This window comes from Pyxicephalus adspersus, chromosome 8, assembly GCF_032062135.1.
Source record: "Pyxicephalus adspersus chromosome 8, UCB_Pads_2.0, whole genome shotgun sequence".
Classification (NCBI taxonomy): Eukaryota; Metazoa; Chordata; class Amphibia; order Anura; family Pyxicephalidae; genus Pyxicephalus; species Pyxicephalus adspersus.
The window spans coordinates 74,436,582-74,457,495 of NC_092865.1; the positions used below are offsets into that span (position 1 = coordinate 74,436,582).

Sequence of the window (20,914 nt, forward strand, 5' to 3'; positions counted from 1 at the left end):
ATTGTATTACACACTTCTGGGTAGGTGGTATTGAGAATACACTACATCCAGCTGTAGATGTCAGTTACCAATGCGGTTCACGCTCATTCTCAGGGCCCACCGCTTCCTTCTCCTGCTGTTGCTGCCCCGTCAGTACTCCATTCACATAAATTGTATTACACACATTCTGGGTGGGTGGCATTGACGTTGTCAGTACTCCATTCACTTAAATTGTATTACACACTTCTGGGTGGGTGGCATTGACGATGCACTACACTCAGCTCTAGATGCCAGTTACCAATGCGGTCCACGTTCCTTCTCAGAGCCCACTGCCTCCTCCTGCTGCTGTTGCTGCTGCTTGTCAGTACTCTATTCACTTAAATTGTATTACACAGTTGTGGGTGCAAGGCATTGACCATGCACTACACCCAGCTCTAGATGTCAGTTACCAATGTGGTCCACGCTGTGGTCCATAAGGTTTTTTGGAACATTTGTATTTTTCCCATGTTGCCACTCGTCTCCTACACATACCTAGCAAAATTGGTGGTTCTAACATTTATAGGGGCTTTCCTATTATTGTTTTAAAACCGCCCATTGACTTTAATGGAATTCGCGAAATCCGCTTGCCGAAATTTTGCGGACCTATAGGAAGTTCGAGAAAAGTTTCGCGAGACTGTCTTAGGACTTCTTGCTCATCCCTACTAAAGGCTTTAAGTAGTATTCTGACTTGAGAGGAGACAGCAATCAAACAGGATTTTAACATATCTTGAGTACTATGCATTTCAGATAAGCAAAATCTAGAGCTATTATATATTTCTTTGGCAAGATGTTCCCATATGTTACCCCGGAAGTCAGTCCAGTCACTATACTCAAGTCCTTGCCAGTGCATAGACAGGGTAGAGTCATTCTTTAGATTATGGCTTGATTGGAGACAAATGAAGGGCAAATCTTGAGGGTGAAGTGGCAAGTTGTTGTGACCCAAACAAGACCGAATATGACCATTAGGGCTCCAAAACTGCAGACATCCATCCGGGTTGGTACTTGTGGATCAAGAAGCATTGTCCTGGCTCTGGATCGGTGGTGCCTTTTTTCACTCTTGAGGCATGTATCCAGGCGAGTCCTCCACTGGTCACTATGGCTTTTCTAGTAATGGCTTGCACGATGACAGGGGGTCCAAAGGGCAGATCCAAGGATTTGTGCTTGTGCAGAGCTTTAACCAACACTATGTCTCCGGGCTTGAATGAGTGTGTCGATCTGTAGGGAAAGGAAGAGAGAAAGAGAGACATCTCCATAGTTGCTGTTTAGCTTTTCAATTAACTTAGCTACATATTGATCCTGAATTCGTTGAAAGTCTCCCGGTAGTAAGATAAGAGGTTCCTTGACCCAAGGGGTGGGGAATGGGCATCCCATTAAAATTTCAAAGAGGGTTAATTTGTTGACAGGATTCGGTGTCATTCTTATTTCAGCTAGTACAGCTGGCAAATATTGGTCTCATTTATCAAGGGTCCCTCCTGTCGCTTTCCTCAGTTTGTCTTTTAATGTCCTATTAATTCTTTCTACTACTCTTGCACTTCGGGGGTGATATGGGATGTGGAAATTCCATTCTATGTTCATAATTTTCGGATAATCTCTCTTTGCAAATTATCTTAGCCACTGTCCTTGCATTTTCTTTCCTGACTACAAAAGCTTCTACCCATCTGCTGAATCTATCTGTAATTACTAACATTATCTGACATCCATTGGAGGCCTTTGGCATGTGTGAGAAGTCAATTTGTAACTCTTGAAATGGACCCTGTGGAAGTAACAAATGTTCATGTTGTCCTGCTTTCTTTCCTTGTACGTTATTTCTAGCAGATGTTAAACAACGGGAAAGTATGGCCTGTGTGTGTTCCTTTAAATTTTGGGCACAAAATTTGCTTTTTTATTTCTTGTGTTGTGGTTTTAATACTTTTGTGTCCTATACCATGGATTTGAAAAACAATGAGGGGTACTGCTATTTGAGTCAGTCCTACTATCCCTCCTTTTGACTAAATTATTATTATTTTATTATTATTTATTAATAAACAGGATTTATTAGCGCCAACATATTACGCAGCACTGTACATTAAATAGGGGTTGCAAATGACAGACTAATACAGACGGGGATACAGTAGGGGAGGACCCTGCCCCGAAGAGCTTACAATCTAATAGGTGGGGGAATTTACACACAATAGGAGGGGGGATATGTAGTGGTGGGAAGTAGTGATGGTTTCAAAAGACAGAAGAAGATGGGTAGGCAAGTTTGAAAAAATGGGTTTAGAGTGCTCTTTTGCATGAGCAGAAAGTAGGAGCAAGCCGAATTGGATGAGAAAGACCATTCCAGAGAGTTGGGGCAGCTCTAGAGTAGTCCTGTATCTGTGCGTGTGATGTGGTTATGAGTGAGGAAGTCAGTAGTAGGTCATTGGAGGAGCGGAGAGAGCGGCTGGGGGGGTACTTTTTTACCAGGTCAGAAATGTAAGTGGGACAATAACTGTATAGAGATTTGAAGGCAAAGCACAGGAGCTTGAATTTGATTCCAAGGTGAAATGGAAGCCAGTGTGGAGATCTGCAAAGGGATGGAGCGGAAGAGGAGTGGTGGGAAGGATGGATAAGTCTGGCTGCAGCATTCATAATAGATTGTAGAGGAGAGAGTCGGGTTAGTGGAATACCAGAGAGGAGGATGTTACAGTAGTCCAGACGAGAGATAATAAGAGCATGCACAAGGAGTTGGGTGGTCTCAGGGGACAGGTAGGGGCAGATTTTGGAGATGTTGCATAGTTGAAAGTGACAGGACCTGGAAATGTTCTGAATATGGGGGGTAAATGAGAGGGCAGAGTCAAAGGTGACACCAAGACAACGTGCCAGAGCGTAGGGCCGAATAACAGTGTTGTTAACAAATAGATATATGTCAGGGGGAGATTTGGAATTTTAGGGGAGATGATGATGAGTTGTGTTTTATCCAGGTTGAGTTTCAAAAATCGGTCAGACATCCATGATGAGATGGCTAACAGGCAGCATGAGACCTTACCCAGGACTGAGGGAGACAGGTCAGGGGTGGACAGATAGATTTGAGTGTCATCAACATACAGATGGTACTGTAAGCCAGGTAGTAGACGGAGATGATGAGAGAAGAGATAAGACTTTGTCCACAGTAATAGGGCTGAGGGAGGCCAATGATGATTTACAGGTGGAAGGGGAGGGTATGGTTGGAGTGGCTCGGTGGGCAGAGACATCATGTCTGATTTTGTCTATTTTATCTCTAAAGTAGGTGGCAATGTCTTGGGCAGAGAAGGATGTTGTGGGGGGAGCAGGTGTGGGGTTTAGGAGGGAGTCAATTGTAGAGAAGAGGTTGCGTGGGTTGGAAGCTTGAGAGGAAATGACTGAAGAAAAAATAATTTTGCTTGGTGACAGTGAGCTCTGTGTTAAAGCTTTGTAGTTTGGCTTTGTAGTCCATAAAGTCAGCACTGAGGCCAGTTTTTCTCCACTTGCGCTCAGCTGCACGAACAGTCTTTTGTAGATGTTTGGTGTGATTGTTGTGCTACGGTCAGGGGTTGGCAGGGCGGGGGAAGCGGAAGGTGCCAGGGATAACATTATCCAAAGCCAAGGAAAGAGTGTGGTTTAACATGGTGGCAGCTTCATCTGGGGAGGTGATTTTGAAGAGGGACGGGGTTAGGGACGCAAGGCAGTTTGAGAAAAGGTTTTGGTCAAGGTTACGAATATCTCTCTGCCATTGACCAGGTCTGGGATGTGGCAAGGGAGGGCAAGAGTTCAGTAGGTTGAAGGTGATAAGGTTTTGACCTCCTTTTTACATTTTTTGTTATATTCTTTAAAGGTTTCAAATGATGAAGGTGATCCTTCATTTTTATATTTTTGAAATGCCCTTTTCTTTTTCCTTATGGATTTTTTAACATCAGCTGTAAGCCACATAGGTTTTAATTTTAGCTTCTTACCCACTTATTACCCATTGGAATATATTTTTCAGTTTGCTTTTGTAGAACAGACTTGAAACATTCCCATTTCTGTTCTGTGTTCTTTGAGGACAATATTGTCTCCCAGTCCAAGTCACAGAGAGCCGCCCTTAACAATGGAAAATTTGCTCTCTTAAAATTAAATGTTTTTATCTTTCCTGTTTTTGCTCCCTGTTTACAGCTAACATTAAATAAAATCATATTATGGTCACTGCTACCCAGATTCTCTTTTATTTGCACATTTGTTATAAGATCTGCATTGTTAGAAAGATCTAGGTCCAGCAGAGTATCATTTCTAGTTGGGGTAAAACTGTACCATAAAATTATCTTGTATTAAATTCACAAATTCCCTCTCTTTTGCTGTTCCTGTTAGTGCCATTACTCCAGTCAATGTCAGGGTAGTTGAAATCTCCCATGGTTAAAACACTTCCACTTTTTGCTGCTTTTTCTATCTGTGCTAGTAGTTGATTTTCTATTTCTTCCTTAGCACTGGGGGGCCTAATGCAGACCCCAATCATTGATTGTGTGTTATTCAACCCCACATTTAACTCCACCCATAATGCCTCAACCTCATTGCTTGTTCCCTCCTCAATTTCTTCTTTCACATTCACTTTCAGATCACTTTTCACATACAGACAGACACCACCATCTTTTGTTTCACTCTGTCTTTACGAAAGAGAGTATACCCAGGAAAATTGACAGCCCAGTCATGTGAAGAAAAAAGCCACGATTCAGCAATGCCAACTAAGTCATAATTCTCTTCAATCATTAAGGCTTCCAACTCCCCTATCTTGTTTGCTAGACATCTAGCATTGGTGAACTAACTCTCTAAACCATTGCTGCATTTACCATCCATGTTTGCCAAATTATTTTGTTTTTCAGTACAACTAGTACTGCACAATCCAATGTTAGTTTGTAACATGGGAAGCACCTTACAATTATCCATAATCCTCCCCCCAACTATCTCCAATTCACCCTCCACTAGTGTCTGACCCCTGACTAACCTTTCTGCCACCTTATTTGACCCCTCTCTGTCCTAGTTTATATATCTCTCCACCATTCCCCTAAATCTTTCTTCTAGCACAGCAGACCCCCTTTCATTTAGGTGCAAACCATCTCTGGTATACAGGTTGTACCGCAATGAAAAGTCAGCCTAGTGCTCTATGATCTCAAACCCTTCCCTTCTTCACCAGGACTTAAGCCATGCGTTTTGCTGCCTAAGCTCTTTCTGCCTTTCCTGTTTTGCGCATAGCACAGGCAATATTCCAGAGAATATAGCCTTGGAGGTCCTTTTCTTCAACTTGAAACCTAGTTCCCTAAACTGATTTTTAAGGATCCTCCATCTTCCATTTATATTGTCATTGGTTCCAACATGGACCAAGACAACTGGGTCCTGTCCAGCCCCTCCAGTAGTTTGTCCACTCGGTCTACCACATGCCGAACCCTGGCACCAGGGAGACAGCAAACCATTTGGTTGAAGGGATCCGGGTGACAAACTATTCTATCAGTCCTCCTGATGATAGAATCCCCTATGACAACCAATTGTTTTTTCCTTCCTGCGTTTCCCTCCCCACCACTACTAGATGTGCTGCTCTCCCGGCTTTTAGGGGTTGCAGTAACATCTAGAGTTGCCACCACTGGGTCTGCCACCTGCACATCTTCACATACCTTTGCAAACATGTTGGGGTGCTCAAACCCAGGGCTGGCCTCCCTTTTCTGGGTGCGATAAGGTGATAAGTAGTCCTGGACCCCTTCTGGACCCCCTGCTCAGTGATTTCTGCCTTCAGCGCTGGGAGAGCGATAATGACAGCACGCTAGCTTTTAATATTGTTTGCACACAGTTTATATACCAGTTCAAAGGAATGATTGCATGACTATAGCCAATTAGCAGACATGACAAATGTCCTTGTGGTTTTCTTAGAACAGAATATTCATGTAGGAACAAGGGAACAGATAAATGGACGAAGAGGGGAAGGGGAGAGTTTCAAGGTAAAAGGGGGAAGCAGACGTTAGTATACTGATAAGAAGGGTACAACTAGTTTCAACATAACTCAATCATTTACAAAACAAAGCAAAAGTACAAAAAAAATTTAACTCCAAGCCTCAGCAAAATTTCACTTCTTACATTCCCTTACACCATCTGAACCCAGTTTGGGTACTGCAAAATATACGACCAAAGGGTCATGATCAGACCAAGGGTTTGATTAAATATGGGCCCCTAATAATAACGGGGTCATGTGGGACTGAACAAAGACATGGTCAATGCATGAGTATTGATTGTGGGCGGCTGAAAAATACGTGTAGTCCCTAGCTGATGCTAGGAATCTATAAGGTCATATTTTCTCAATAAGTGAGAAAGGTTAGAACTCCTCCTCGGGTCATCTCTGTATTTGCTTAAACTTGTTTTATCCAAAATGTGGTCTAATGCTAGGTTTGAGTCACCCAGCAAAATAAGAGACTCTTGCACTTTGGGCTATATCTCACCCAGTAGGGTATGAAAAAAGGCTATTTGACCCTTGTCGGGAGCATAATATAAGACTACAGAAATCAGCTGGGTACCTACACAACCTATTATCATTAAATACCTTCCTGCTGGGTCTCTAAGAACTTCTTAAAGTGAAAAGTTCAATCTTTTTCTGGAACATATTAGGACCCCACATTTCTTCTTATCCGAGGTAGCCCTGTAAAATACTGAGTAGTAGGTAAGGTTTTATGTAGGTAACTGGGAATTGATTTGTTTGAAAAATGTTTCCTGCAGCGCTACCTTTAGGGAGTCATTATAAGTAAATGCCTTAGACCTTTTAAACAAGGAATTAAGTCCCTGAACATTATGCAAAAGGATTGGTAATTAAGTGGATGAAGCCTGGGCAGAGATTGGCTCAGTGGACATCTGGACCTAGAAAATTATATGTCAGTGTGGGTAAGTGATCACAAAGGAGGTCTTCACGGGGTGGAGGATCATAAGGGGGAAAGAAGGAGTGGGAACTAGGGTAAACAAAAACAGATAAACAAGAAGCATACAACCAGAAAAAAATTACGAAGTATATCAGATCAAGGAGGGTCGGGTCCAACCACAGCCTCCGGGAAAAACTGAATCCCGGACATCGGGGAGGAGCATTTCCTCCCGTATTACCAGGAGCTTTCACAAGCTCCATCTTGTCAGGGAGATTTAGCCCAGGTCAGAGCAATAAATAGGACCCGAGTTAGACTTCCTGTTGAGTGAGGGCATGTGTGACCCCCCGGGTCTCACAGCTCTCCATAATTAGTCAGAAAGATAAATGATCCCAGTGGGAACAAAGTAAAACTTTGTATAGAGAAATTGGAACCCTCCAATTGGGGGTGTCCCACTGAGATCATAGGCTAAGCAAGGCCTCAGCGGCCACAAAATTTTAAAATCTATATATGACAAAAAAAATGAAAAAAAAAAATGATGAAAGTGTCAACTATTAAACCGATCAAGACTAACAACATTACTCCTCAATGGAGCTATTTTAACATTTGGTGCTGGGAGATAACAATACAAGATCAAAAACAAATAGGCATGAATGAGGACACGGCATTATTAAAAAATGGCATTATATCTACCACAACGTACGGACATCAAATCCTGCCAGTAAGAAAAAAACTACAACTGGAAAGCGTTCAAAAAATATCTTCAGTGCCTATATTGATAGGCACTGAAGATATTTTTTGAACGCTTTCCAGTTGTAGTTTTTTTTTTTGTAGTTTTTTTTATATATTGATATGCCAGTCGTCTTCACTTTGTGCCAAAGAGGTTACAAGGTTGTCGAGGCTTCCGGTTCTGACGTAGATGGGGTATCTTCCTTTGAGACAAGATCCAAGTCCTTGAGGAGTTGTTCACCTTTAGCAAACAAGGAGAAGGAGAAACTGTTCCCTTGTAGCTGGAAGATTAATTTCAGAGGAAAGGCTCATCTATACTTAATCTTGTGGTTGATGAGAACCTGAAGTAGGGATTTAAGTGCCTTCTTGTGCTGAATGGTAAAAGGTGTCAGGTGTGAGAAAATCTGGATCTGATGACCGTCCATGTCAATAAGTTCCATACCCCTTGTTGCTTTCGGGAGAGCTTCCTTGGTAGTAAAATAGTGGGGCTTGACAATCACATCCTTTGGGGGACCATCTGGTCTCGGGGCCACTAAAGCTCTATGGGCCCTATCAATTTCAAAACCGGACTCCGCTAGCAAACCTCGTAAAAATCTTTTTGTGACTTCTGTAATTTATTTCATCTTTAACTGATTCATGGAGACCCCTGATCCAGAAATTATTTCTGCGGGATCTGTTTTCCATGTCATCAATTTTAAGTTGCAGTTCTTCAATCTGGTTGTGTAGTACAGAAATTTCCTTGGAATTTTGAGAAACCCTTAAGATGGTCCCATCCACTTTTTTTCCAAACACATCAATTCTAGTGCCCAAGTTTTGCAAATCCTGTCGCAGCTCAGAAGTAAGGGTTACTGTGATCTTGGCTAGTTCTGTTTGCAGGAGAACTGCCATGTGTGTAAACAGCTTGCTTTCTTCCAAAGGAAGTACAGAAGGTAGGCTTAAGGCAGGGGGTTCCTGATGGAGCAAGGGGTTCCTAAATCAGGAGCCTAAGGCAGGGGGTTCCTAAATCAGGAACCAGTTGCAGGGATGAGGTCTTAAGGGCTCATGGTTCCCTCTGATTAAAGGTTGGGGGCTGGGAACAAAATGTGCTGGCAGTTCTGTAGGGGGGTTGATGTGGGCTGTGAGCAGAGGAGAATGCTGGCTCTCCCTAAATGCTGGCTGGTGAAAAGTGGGGTGAATTCTCATCCCACCCTTTGGTACTGGGGCCCTCGCTCCTACCTGGCAAAGAGACGCTCTTCTCGTCCCAGACTGCAGAGCCTGCAGCCATGTCCTCTCCCTGGACAGCCGCCATCTTGGAGCCGGCCGCAGAAACTGAGATCGCGGAAAGTGGGTGCATGAGTCGGTTTATATATATATATATATATATATATATATATTACATGCTACTGTACAGTATATTAAAAATTGTTTCACTATTTTTTTAACAGATTTTTGTCTTTTTTGATTTAACGCTTTTTGCATGAAAATACGGACAGTATTAGAACCCTAGGGGGTTAACAGGTGAAATTTATGAAAATGTGCACATTTCAGCTTGAACTATTGTGTTCTGTAAACACAGGGCTTCTTTCTACAAAATAGAGAGAGAAAAAACTGCTGAGCCTGTAATAAGTTGAAAAAGGCAATGCCTAGCAAAAATAACATACAAAATATTTATATGCAGTCCTTCATATTTACGTGGCAAATTAAAAAAAAAAAAAAAAAAAATACCATTTTTATTTGAACCTTTAAATCCTGACCTGTATCTTTTCAATTACCTAATTAAATAGCTTTAGGGAATTTTAAGTTGGACAAAAATATTTAAATCATCAGCCACTACGACGGGTTTGGTTTACACCAAATCTGCTTTTTTTACTCCTATTTTACTCCTGTAGGGATATAATTGTTAGCGCCAAGTATGTGGTCAGATATAGCTAAAATAGAAAAATGGCTAGGCTCACACTAAGCAAGCCTTACATCATTACTACACATGTAATCTTTTTTTGTTTTTGGTGTTTTAATGTGGTTAAGATGCACATTAAGCCTTTTCTACAACAAACTAGGGTATATGATGCTTGCCAGAAAGACCAGTGCATTTTGGCCTATTGATGAATAGTTGAGCTTTAATGTAGTAATAAATTACTTTTTTTCATCCATATGTATCCATATATATTACCAAATGTTATTGCTATGTCTGCATTGTTCATTGAAGCTTTGTGTAGCCCTACAGTACCAGTGATCACATGGTCTACTATGTCTATAGTTTTGTGTTTTTATTGAAAGTATGTTAAATAAAGTGGACTTTCTGTCTTGAGCACATTTTCATGGGAACAGACACTTCTTCTTCACACTTCTTGCTATAGACAGGGCTTTTATTGACACATGTGTGAGAACAATCAAAGGTGCTTATAGTTCTAATTCAAAAAACATGGTGGTATTTATACAATGAAAAGTAGGCCGTACAGAAAAGTAATTAAAGGTTTGAAATTATAAGTGACTATTCGGAAATCCTGAGTGAAACAATTTATGACCCTGATATTCTGGGAACATCTTCACACCTCCCCAGGTGACCATTCCCTTTGATCTTAATTAACACTTTAGATACATAAAAGGGACACAACAGAATGTGCAGAATGTGCAACCCCCCTCCCCAATGCAAATGGTCACTATGCAAATGGTCAATTGGTCACAGGCCGGAACACAGAGATCCCCTGGGGCATTGTGTGTAGATGTAACTGTCTTTTATTGGTATTAGGCAAAAGCCTTGTGTGTATAATGTATTTTATGACTCCTTCTTATATAAAATCATTTCAAGTCCACATCATTTCTTATCTTCATCTCTTAACTTATAGTACTGTCAAGGATTTTGTACTCATACAAGAGACCTGGGGAGCCTGCCACCCACACTACTTACTCCCTGGCAACACCGGCTTAGATTCAAATTGGTGTTGCAAAAGCCAAAAAAAATAAAAGCTATCCACTACTGGTAACAAAGATGACTTCCCGAACTTGAATGTAGGTCTTAGGTGTCAGGGAAGACTAGACCTGGAGCTTCACAGGAAACCCTCACAGGAGTACTCTTTCAACCTTCTGCATTGAAAGAGTGGAGTAGCGTCATCATCGGTGAGATGATGGTCTATGGCTGGACCGGGCTTGTCTCAGGACCTGCTGGAAACTTTTTAAAAAGGTAATGGGTTCCATTATAGCAACTTTTGTCCAGACTTTGGTTTGAGTAACACATATTCAGGTGTGGGTCAGGGTCAGGTATTTCTTAGTCATCTTGGATGAATGGAAAATCTACTAAACATTTATTGATATTCTGCAAGATCCATGGGGTCAGCATTGATTAAAGGTGATTTGACATGAAATTAAATATATGATGAAGAAAAACAAAAAAAACAAAAACGTTAAGGGTAAGAATGTAAATAAGCAAAATTTTAGTAGTATTCCGTGATTATATATCAAAATGTTTTAAACATAGCAAACCTTTCTAACCTGGGCACTCAGAGCCTCTCCCTGTACATACACTTTACCAGAAAGCTAATCCTTCTGAGGCACCTTGTCCATCCCAAGGGGGCTGACTGCCCACATCTACTATACCTGTTGTGTTTAAAATGAGATTCAAAACATCTTTTTCAGAGGTGATCAAACTCAATTAATACCTAAAACAAAAGAGGTGCCCCCTTAGATGTCAGGAGTTGGGGAGTCCCGTTGAAGGACTCTTTCTTTAAATTGAGTGAAAATTGTCCTTCATAAAGGAAGGTGATCATGAACCTGAGATTTTCTGACAACTCAGATTGTATTTGAGTGCAGAACAAAGCAAGTTGAATTTTTTTACTGTTGTTTTACCAGCTCAGCGAATAACCCTTTAATTTAAATTTTTCATGGTATCAGAACAAAGAGACATGAGCATCAATATGAGCATATTGTAGATTTTCCAATATATGATGTATGTCTAATTGTGACTTCACTCCATCACCTTACCTGTCGAGCCCTCCTTGATTTATTTCCTAATACTTCCAAACTCATACTGTTTAATGTTCCTATTGCAATTTCACCTGCCTGCAAAGCTCTACCCAAGATACCTCTTTTTACCTTATTGTGAGTATAACCCGTCAATAGCCATCCCTTAAACATATAGATCTGATTTTTTACATATACAGCACATCTCTTATCACCTAATTATCAACTCTAAAATCTTTCATTGTTATCCTCCAAGTGCATCATACAGAGTTCCTGTTAATACAATTGATTGTGAGGATACCTGTGGGACTACCATGTCTGCAGCTTTAATTATGAGTGCACTATGTTTACCAGGATTAAATTTTGCAGCCTCCAAAACAGTTTTCATACTTAATATTTGTAATACAGGTATATACACCTAAACCCATCCTTCCCATGTGCACCATTGTCTTGGATCCATTACCAAATTACTTAAACCTGGGCAATCATTTTTTCCGCTCAACCGTATTGACTGTATAAACATCCAGTAACCTTTACAAAATGGCCATACTAAAGGCCTAAATCTTACCCACAGGGTCCTGCAATCAGTGGCCACATTCACACCTCTCATATCCTCATTCACTCATTTATTCAGGGTAAATCTATACCATTACATACATACATTCATATAAGACTGTAGGTCATTTTCCTGGTTGTAGGTGGTGTGTGCTAGTTAGAGATCTGGAAAAGTGGAGAAAACTTGGACATGCAACTCAGTAAGCTGTTTATGCAACTCTTGTTCATACAATAAGCAATGTAATATCTTCATCTCCTATAGAAGAAAAATCCTATTCTACCAAACAATATTTAAAAATGACCCCATGGGTATGTCTAATAGACTTTAACATAAGGGGAAGGATTTTCACCCATAGAGACAGGTATGTTCATAAATCTCAGGAAGATACTTTTATTATGCTATTATAACTTTCTTAATATGGCGTGTAAAACTTCTGTTCAATCTGGAGGCCTTCCATACCTTCTGACATAACTTCCAGGGTCTGATTCTACTGATTCCACCAGGCCATATCTGCACACAATTTATTGTAACAGTTCTTGGCTGTGAATAAAGCAGTAGCATAGACAACTGGCCAAGCCTCTATCCATCCAGAAAACACATCTACACACACCAGAACATACTCAAATTGCTGAAATTTTGGTAACTAAACAATCAATCTGCAACCTCTGAAAGGGGTACAAAGCTTTAGGTAAATTATTTTCATATTATTTTTTTTACAAGTTTTGGTTTTTTCCAGGATTACAAGGTGGTTTTTTCCAGGATTATACAATAATTGACACATCTCACATTCATTAGAATATTGTTCTGTAACAGTAGTAAATCCTTGTACAACCCAACGTGTGCTTACTGATGAAATCATAGATCCTTCGGACAGCCGAGATGGGCCATGTAGTGCCTCAGCTAGATATGCATACAGCATAGGAGGCGCACAAAACCTACCATCCTTATGGGTCCAAAATCCATCTTTTTCAGTACATCCTTGATCTTTTGATTTATTTTTTTTTATTTCTCATTAGTTTGCAATTGCAGTTTCTTTAGGACTGTTAAGTCTACCTGATCAGGTTCCTCGGGAGAGGAAGTGGCCACAAAGATCTCTGTAGGTTTGGTACCATTTAATGCTGCTAATTTATGCCATGGGATCAGATTTTTCATTTCCAAAATGTCATCAGTGCCTTAAGTATGGGCTTCACATTTTATTTTGGCTACCTTGTTTGTAAAACAAAGTGCCTCGAGGACTTTCTTCATGAACTCAAAATGTTTTATAGGTTTTCCACTAGTTGTCATAAAGCCCCTCAATTTTTACAACTGTCCAAAATCATGACATATGCCAAAGATATACTGTGGGTCAGTGTACACCATGACTTTCTTCCTTTTACCTAAAATGCAGGCCTGCATCACAGCCATTAGCTCCGTCACCTGGACTGATTGATTTCCAGGTTGATTCCCCTAAATTAACACTTGATCTTTGAGTTACAACAAAATAGCCAGAAAATGCATATCCCTCCTTCCTCATAAGGAACACCTCCTAATCCAGCTACGTTACAGTACCTATTTACAATCATAACCTCCCATTTCCCAGCTTTTAGTCGCTGATAACAAAGTAGCTGGATTTAAGGTCGCACACCTTTTAGAGGTAACCAAGGTTCAATTTTTACTGGAGCACATTGAGTGAGTTATGTATTTCCTTCTTGTTCTGTGCTTCAGTTTTGAAGGACCCAATTCTAATTTTTAGTGGAAGTGGTTTCTAATAGGGGATAAGGAACACCTCCTAATCCAGCTCATTTGTTATCATGTAACATCTCCTGTGCAGTCCCAGACTAATAGGGCCTGGGGGTCTTGTTTCAGACATCCTCTGAGTATGGCATTTCCTTAAAAATTCAGAGTACCCTAAAGCATGACATTAATGGCCACTTGGTATGCTGGAACATTAGAGTGGCAATAACATTACATTTGGAGGATAACAGATTGGTACTTTTCTATTTCTCCAATTGCAGAAGAAACTAGAGCTTATGCTCCTGACATAAATCACTGCGCCTTACCAGTGCATTTAGACTTATAGTAAGATGGGGTGGGATTTCTGCCAAAGGTGCTGTAGGTCAGAGCACTTTATACAAATGAACGTATTTTGCACTTCAGACAAGAGATATTCCTTGTTTTACTTCCTGCAGGTGTTCCCCAGTACAAATTTGCCTATCCAGTAATTTTTAACTTCTAAAAGTTTAGAAATACTCCTTAAAGGCTGTGCATCCCTCTGTAATTAACTTTATTTAGGAATGAACCTAATTTGGATGTATCATTTTATCTCACCATTCCTCCCAATGTTTCTTCCAAGCATTTGACTTGAAAGACCCCTTTCCTTTCAGTCCACCAAATCCCAGTCAGCCAAAAATTCTGATTACCCACTCTCCATACCTATCATCTTCTTTAGATGATGTATTGTTTCCCCTACTGGCAAACACTGAGTGGATTCAGTGGATCCCAAGTGATTCCCGCTAGGGTAGGCCAATTTACTTAGCCCAGTTACTGGTTGAACAGGTCCCTTCCATCTTCCTCTTGGCTCCCAACAGCCGAAAGCGTCTCTGACTTTGGATCGCTCTCTCAAGTGGCTTTCTTGTCCTGTGTTGATAAATTCAAACGATGCAGACTTATTTTTCATATTACTGCTGGACAATCTGTCTCATTAGTGGGTCAAGATGGTTTTTCAGCAATTGTTAGGCTGCTTTAAGAGCCTAATTTCTTTCAAGAGATCATTCTCTTGTTTTCCTCATCTTTTAAATTAGTTGTGGCTTGTGTTTTACTTCAAGTTTCCATTCCATAAATTTCTAAAGTGAAGATTTAACATTTTTTCATCAACATAAAGGATCCCATCCACTGGCTCTATGCCTTCTTTTCATTGGATGGGTCATTTTATCTCAGCACTCCTCCCAATGTTTCTTCCAAGCTTTTACTAATAGACCCCTTTCTAGCATATTTCTTTCATTCCACCAAATCCCGGTCACCTAAAATTTCGGATTGCCCACTCCCCATACCTATCATTTCCTTTAGATGATGTATCGTTTCCCATACTGGCAAACACTGAGTGGATTCAGTGGACCCCAAGTGATCCCTGCTAGGGTAGGCCCATTTCCCTAGTCCAGTGACTGGGTGAACAGGTCCCTCCCCTGTTCCTCTTGACTTGGTCCGGATAGCTCCGTCGGGTGGCTTTCTCATCCTGCCTTATAAAATTCCCTTCACTGTATGTGAATCTTGCCAGATTCTCCATAGCCAATAAATCCCTCCAATCACTGTCACAATGAATACAATGACATGAAAAACTCTTACTACACAAGCTGATATAAAACAACTGACTTTACGATTATATTAATGCATCAAGTACAAAAAAATTACAAATCCCCGTTAGTAATTACAATGAAGGTAAAGCATTCATAACAAGACCATTCTGAGTGGCACTGCCCACTGGCTTTCCATTTACAGAATGGGGGCATCTTGACATGTGCCAGAAGCGAGGGTCAGCTATTACTTTTACAGTCAGATCCCTGTCAGTCACACCAACACCCTGCAGTCCTTCTGTGAGAAGTCACCTAAACCTCACACAGATGAGTAATGCTGCTTATGGAATACAGTCTCTTTATCCATCAGACAACCTCCTACACATCGACCTAGTGATGTTCTCACATACAATCTTTATTCATAGATAGGCTGATCGATCCTAAAACTGCAGCAAAGAATACCCACATAAAGGCACCCCATCTGGACTGCAAGAATGTATTATCACTTTCACTCCCAGTGAGGCTTTATAACCACTGTCCATCAGTCTTATACAACATTCACACAAAGTATTATTTTATAGCAAGAAGTGCAGTTCAGGTAGAAATTTACTATCTCAGGTGAGCAAACTGGTGGAAGAGCGCAAGGTGAAAACAGACATAAAAGGTAAAAAAGCTTACCAGACAAGCATGCTGTGTCTGCTTTGACTGCACTCTCCTCAGCCGTAATTGTCGCTCAACCAGGAGTTCAGTGTTTCCTCATAACCGGGCACCAAAACTGTTAACTGTATTTCCCTCCTGAAGGAACAGACTTCTTGCTATAAATGGAACTTTCACAGACACATGTGTGAGAACAATCAAAGGTGGTTATTGTTCTAATTTATTCAAAAAAACATGGTGGCATTTATACAATGAAAAGCAGGGTGTACAGAAAAGTAATTAAATGTTTGAAGTTATAAGTGCTATTTAGAAATCCTGAGTGAAACAATTTATGACCCTGATATTCTGGAAACCTCTTCACACTACCACAGGTGACCATTCCCTTTGATCTTCAATAATACTTTAGACATAAAAGGGACACAACAGAATGTACAGGATTCCCCCCCCCAACAGAATGTACAGGATGCCCCCCCCCCACACACACACACACACAATGCAGATGGTCACAATGCAAATAGTCAATTGGTCACAAGCCTGAACCCAAAGGCTTGGGGCAATGTGTGTAGATGAAATAGTCTTTTGTTGGTATGAGGGAAAAGTCTTGTGTATTTTATGATTCCTTAAAATCATAAAGCCCACATCAAGCTTTGATTTTATTTTGTAGTAATAAACGTCAGGATCATGGAACTTGCGTAGCCTAAAAAATGCATACATGTGAAATAGATCAGCCTAGTATAATACCCAATTTAAATAAATAATTCAAGAAAAAACTAAGTTTTAACCTTTAACATTTAACCGTTTAACCTTTACCAGTTACTACCTCAGAAAAAAAAGAAAATATGTTGTGCTTTTTACATATTGAGCAAGATTTAATAAAGCTCTCCAAGGCTGGAGAAGATACACTTTCTTCAGTGAACCTGGGTGATCCAGCAAACCTGGAATGGATCTCATCAGGATTCAAAACATTTGTTAGTAAATAGCAAATGACTTTGAAGAAATCCATTCCAGGTTTGCTGGATCACCCAGATTCACTGATGAAAGTGTATCCTCTTCAGCCTTGGAAAGCTTTAATAAATCAGGCTCATTGTTTTCTTGCAATGACTGATAAACAATTGGTTTTTAAAGGCATGTAAGCACAATTCATATATGTACCTTCAAGTCTAACTTTAAGTTCAGCAAACTTATAGAGATCAAAATGAAGGTTGAAGGGCATCTGCCATTTGTATTCACTTGTACTCGCTATTCTCACTTTTGGTAAAATAGATCATTATAGGGGTATTTACTAATAAAAAGTATATGAAAAGGTCATTTACAAATATTTCTGGAGTTGTTACTGATTTTGTGACTACTTCTGTTGCTTCTGCTGAAAGAATAAAATCATTACAATATTAAAAAAGAAATAAAAGCATATTTTATTGAATTATCTATATATTATGATTCCACTTCTGTTAAATGAAATGAAACCTGTACTGAGTCGGTATATGTTGATTAGATTATTAGATGGTGTGAGATGGATTTCTATTATGCTGAAAAATAGATTTGTGACCATTACTGCTGCCATTTTTAAGGCAGGGAAAATGGCCATTGATATGGGATCACATACTTTTATTTTTTTTACATTTGTATTCCTATACAGCCTATTTTACAGAGTTTCATCCTGTTTATAAAATCATGTTTAATAGCTTTGTTTACTATGGTAATTGTAGTATGCTTCTTTTTCATTGCACTAGATTTTATATTATTTATATGTATATATATATTTAGTCATTTTACATTATTTTGTTGAAATACACCACATTTATAAAGAACCATACATTATATAATTTTTGAGGATACAATTTTGCATAGCACATCATAATGTAAAAAAGTAAGTGATTGAGAAGTGGAAAGCAGAAAGTTTACCTTAAAGGGGTTCGACTTTCATAAGGACTGGAGGTTAAAAATACCTCTACTAAATGGCAATAAAGACTAAAGTCATTAAGTTCTACCTTACTCCACTAAAAACTTAATACACAAAGAAAAAATTCAATTAACATGTATATACATTTATATTGTTTATGTATTATTTAATGTTTACTAATAATTTTTTAACTGAATTGACAGTTAAAAAAAATAGGGACACATATTACTAGATTGCACTGATTATTTTAGATTCATCAGGATGATTTGGATTATACTGAACTAAATGCCATTTACAAACTTTAATCTGGATCATGTTCATTCTTCATTTCCTTACAGGTACCTAGCAATCCGCTATCCACTAAAATCAAGAGACCTCCGTACATCTAGGAATGCCCTGACAGCTATTGCAGTAATATGGGCCCTTTCTATCCTGTTTGCTGGCCCTTACCTGAGCTACTACCATATAATTCTCTATAATCAAGTACCTATCTGTATTCCCACCTGGGAGGATAGTAAGAGGAAGATAATGGATGTGTCTACTTTTGTTTTTGGCTACCTCCTCCCGGTGCTTATTCTTGGTCTCTCCTATGCTAGAACTATCTGCTTCCTATGGACTTCAGTGGACCCTGTAAAAGCAGTGTCTGAATCTCGAAAAGCCAAACATAAAGTAACCAAAATGATAATAATAGTAGCTGTGTTATTCTGTATTTGTTGGCTGCCTCACCATTTAGTCATTCTTTGCTTCTGGTTTGGACACTTTCCATTCAACAGGGCAACGTATGCTTTCCGTCTGGTATCTCATTGTATGTCCTATGCTAATTCCTGTCTAAATCCAATCGTTTATGCTCTCATTTCTAAGCACTTCCGTAAGAGATTTAAACAAGTTTTTACATGTATGCTGACTCAGAAACCTGCACGCAACAAGGTTCATGCAGTGCAAACTGCTAATACTGTAGCTGGTTTTTATGCTGGACACACAGAGGTCACCCAAGTTCAAGAAGAAATTGTTCGTTGTGGAAGAGCAACAAGGGATGAAGTTATTGAAGGTCTGAGACCAGAAGAGTCAACAAGTCACAGGGTAGTTGGTGGAAGTTGGGGAACACGTTTGCCCAAGGCTGTTGGCTGTTCAACACAAACAACATAGATTTGAAAAAGACAAAAGAAATCCAAATGGAGTCTCAAAAGTAGCATTGCAAAAGCTTTACTGGTAGCTGATCTCAATTTATCTATACTTGTAAGGTCTCATTTTAGCCTAAAAGACATTATGAGATATAGTATGGTTCAGACCCCTTCATAATTATAATAAACCAGGCCACATCCCAAAAATTGGAACTACAAAACAATTTTTTGGTTAAATAACCAGATAACAAAACTTTTTAGACCAAATCAGCAAATTCTCCAAAAAAGTTAAAAAGTTAAAAAGCTAAAACTCACTTTATTATTAATCACATTCTAACTAACATACATAACCAAAAAATAAAAATTTTGTTAGCACCAACATAGATCTCTTTCTGGAAACTCTCTAATCAGAGTTATTCCAATCTTTCTATACGTGTTTCATGGAATCTTTAGGAGATCTAAAATTGCAGATGAACATATTATTCTGGAATTTGCAAGTCATTTATGAGCAAGATAAATCTGCCTTTGTAAATGAGTCACATGGTGACTAGCTCACTGTTCTTAGCTTTCAGAAACAGTATGTGTTAAATATTGTACTATATGGTGAGTACATGATCTTTGGCAGTCTCACATTAAAAATTAATATGTGTGGGCAACATATCACTGATTGTCTTTTAATCTCTAATAAGGTTTTATTTTTAAGTAGTCCTAATTAAAATAAAGATTATGCAAATAAAATATATTTTTAAAGCATTGAATAGCTGATACTATTTAAATAAATTTTTATATGTATTATTGCAATACTAAGCCTAGTAAAAATTCAGTTCACTTTTAGGATGTTGTGCATTTCATAACATACGTGGGTATACAGGGTGCTGAAAAGGTAAACTATTATTTATGGTGATAGAGAGAAGTTTGTAAATGAAAGACAATACCAAAATTGATATACATCTTAATCAAGGTTTTGTAGTTCACTTTCAAATGAAAAAAAAATAAGTTAGATAATAGCCTCAAAAATCAATACTGACAAGTTGCAATACTTAGCAACTTGAGAAGAAAGCACTTTGCCCGTATTTGATATAATAGGTAACTAGCTACAGTGCCAAAAACAGGTTTCTCAAATTCAAAATGTTTTATTTTTTATATTTCTCAATTTCCATTGTGATATTGCTAGTAGCAGATTTTTGTCTACATTGCTCCATATATAATTCATTTTACTGTAAACCACATGTACTTTAAAATTAATCTTTAGCCCAACTATGGACATTTAAGTATTTACATATTCTTAACAAGCTGGTAATGAGCCTTAAACTCAATCACTAACCTTTGTATCTGTGAAACAATTTATCAACAAAATTTATGGAATCATAATAATTACTAGACTGGATATAATATTCTTTTCCTTCTTATATCTGATATGCAATTACTGTTTTTGTACTGCATATACTCACAGAAAATAAATCGGAATGATGAAATATATTACTGCTGAGAAGGTCATAGTTAATGTCCCATGTGAGGGACTTGAGTGAATAGAATATATTGGATTACTCTGTTTTTTTCATCCTCCCCTAATCCCCTTACTCATATCTGTCTTGCATCATATTTTCCTCTGATCTACTGATATATTGCTGCTGAATAAAAGTAATCTAAATGACTGTGTCTAACAGCAACACTTTACCTATGAAACTGTCATTTGCAGTCTGCATGATTATACTAACCTAAACACACAAGCGCAGTTAACTGCATAATGTCCAAGGATCCCCGGCGGTAATAACATAAGTTCCCAGAACAACGTCTCTTTTTCTCTTAGATTTCCTAAGATTTTCTTAATGTATCAATCTGCATTGGTTCAGGAGTGTCAGAAAAAACTTTGGGGCCCCTCTGTGCAG

At 39.1% G+C, this 20,914-nt stretch overlaps 1 protein-coding gene across 2 annotated transcripts in view; it reads left to right on the plus strand.

Moving 5' to 3' along the window:
- Window positions 1-20,711, plus strand: part of LOC140337416 (galanin receptor 2b-like) — a 45,360-nt gene extending 24,649 nt beyond the window's left edge. For both annotated transcript variants that reach the window (XM_072421169.1, XM_072421170.1), the window contains exon 3: window positions 18,243-20,711. In XM_072421169.1, coding sequence (XP_072277270.1) covers window positions 18,243-19,050 — 808 coding nt within the window. In that variant the 3' untranslated portion in view covers window positions 19,051-20,711. The remainder of the gene's footprint in view (window positions 1-18,242) is intronic.
- The last annotated feature ends 203 nt before the right edge of the window (window positions 20,712-20,914 follow it).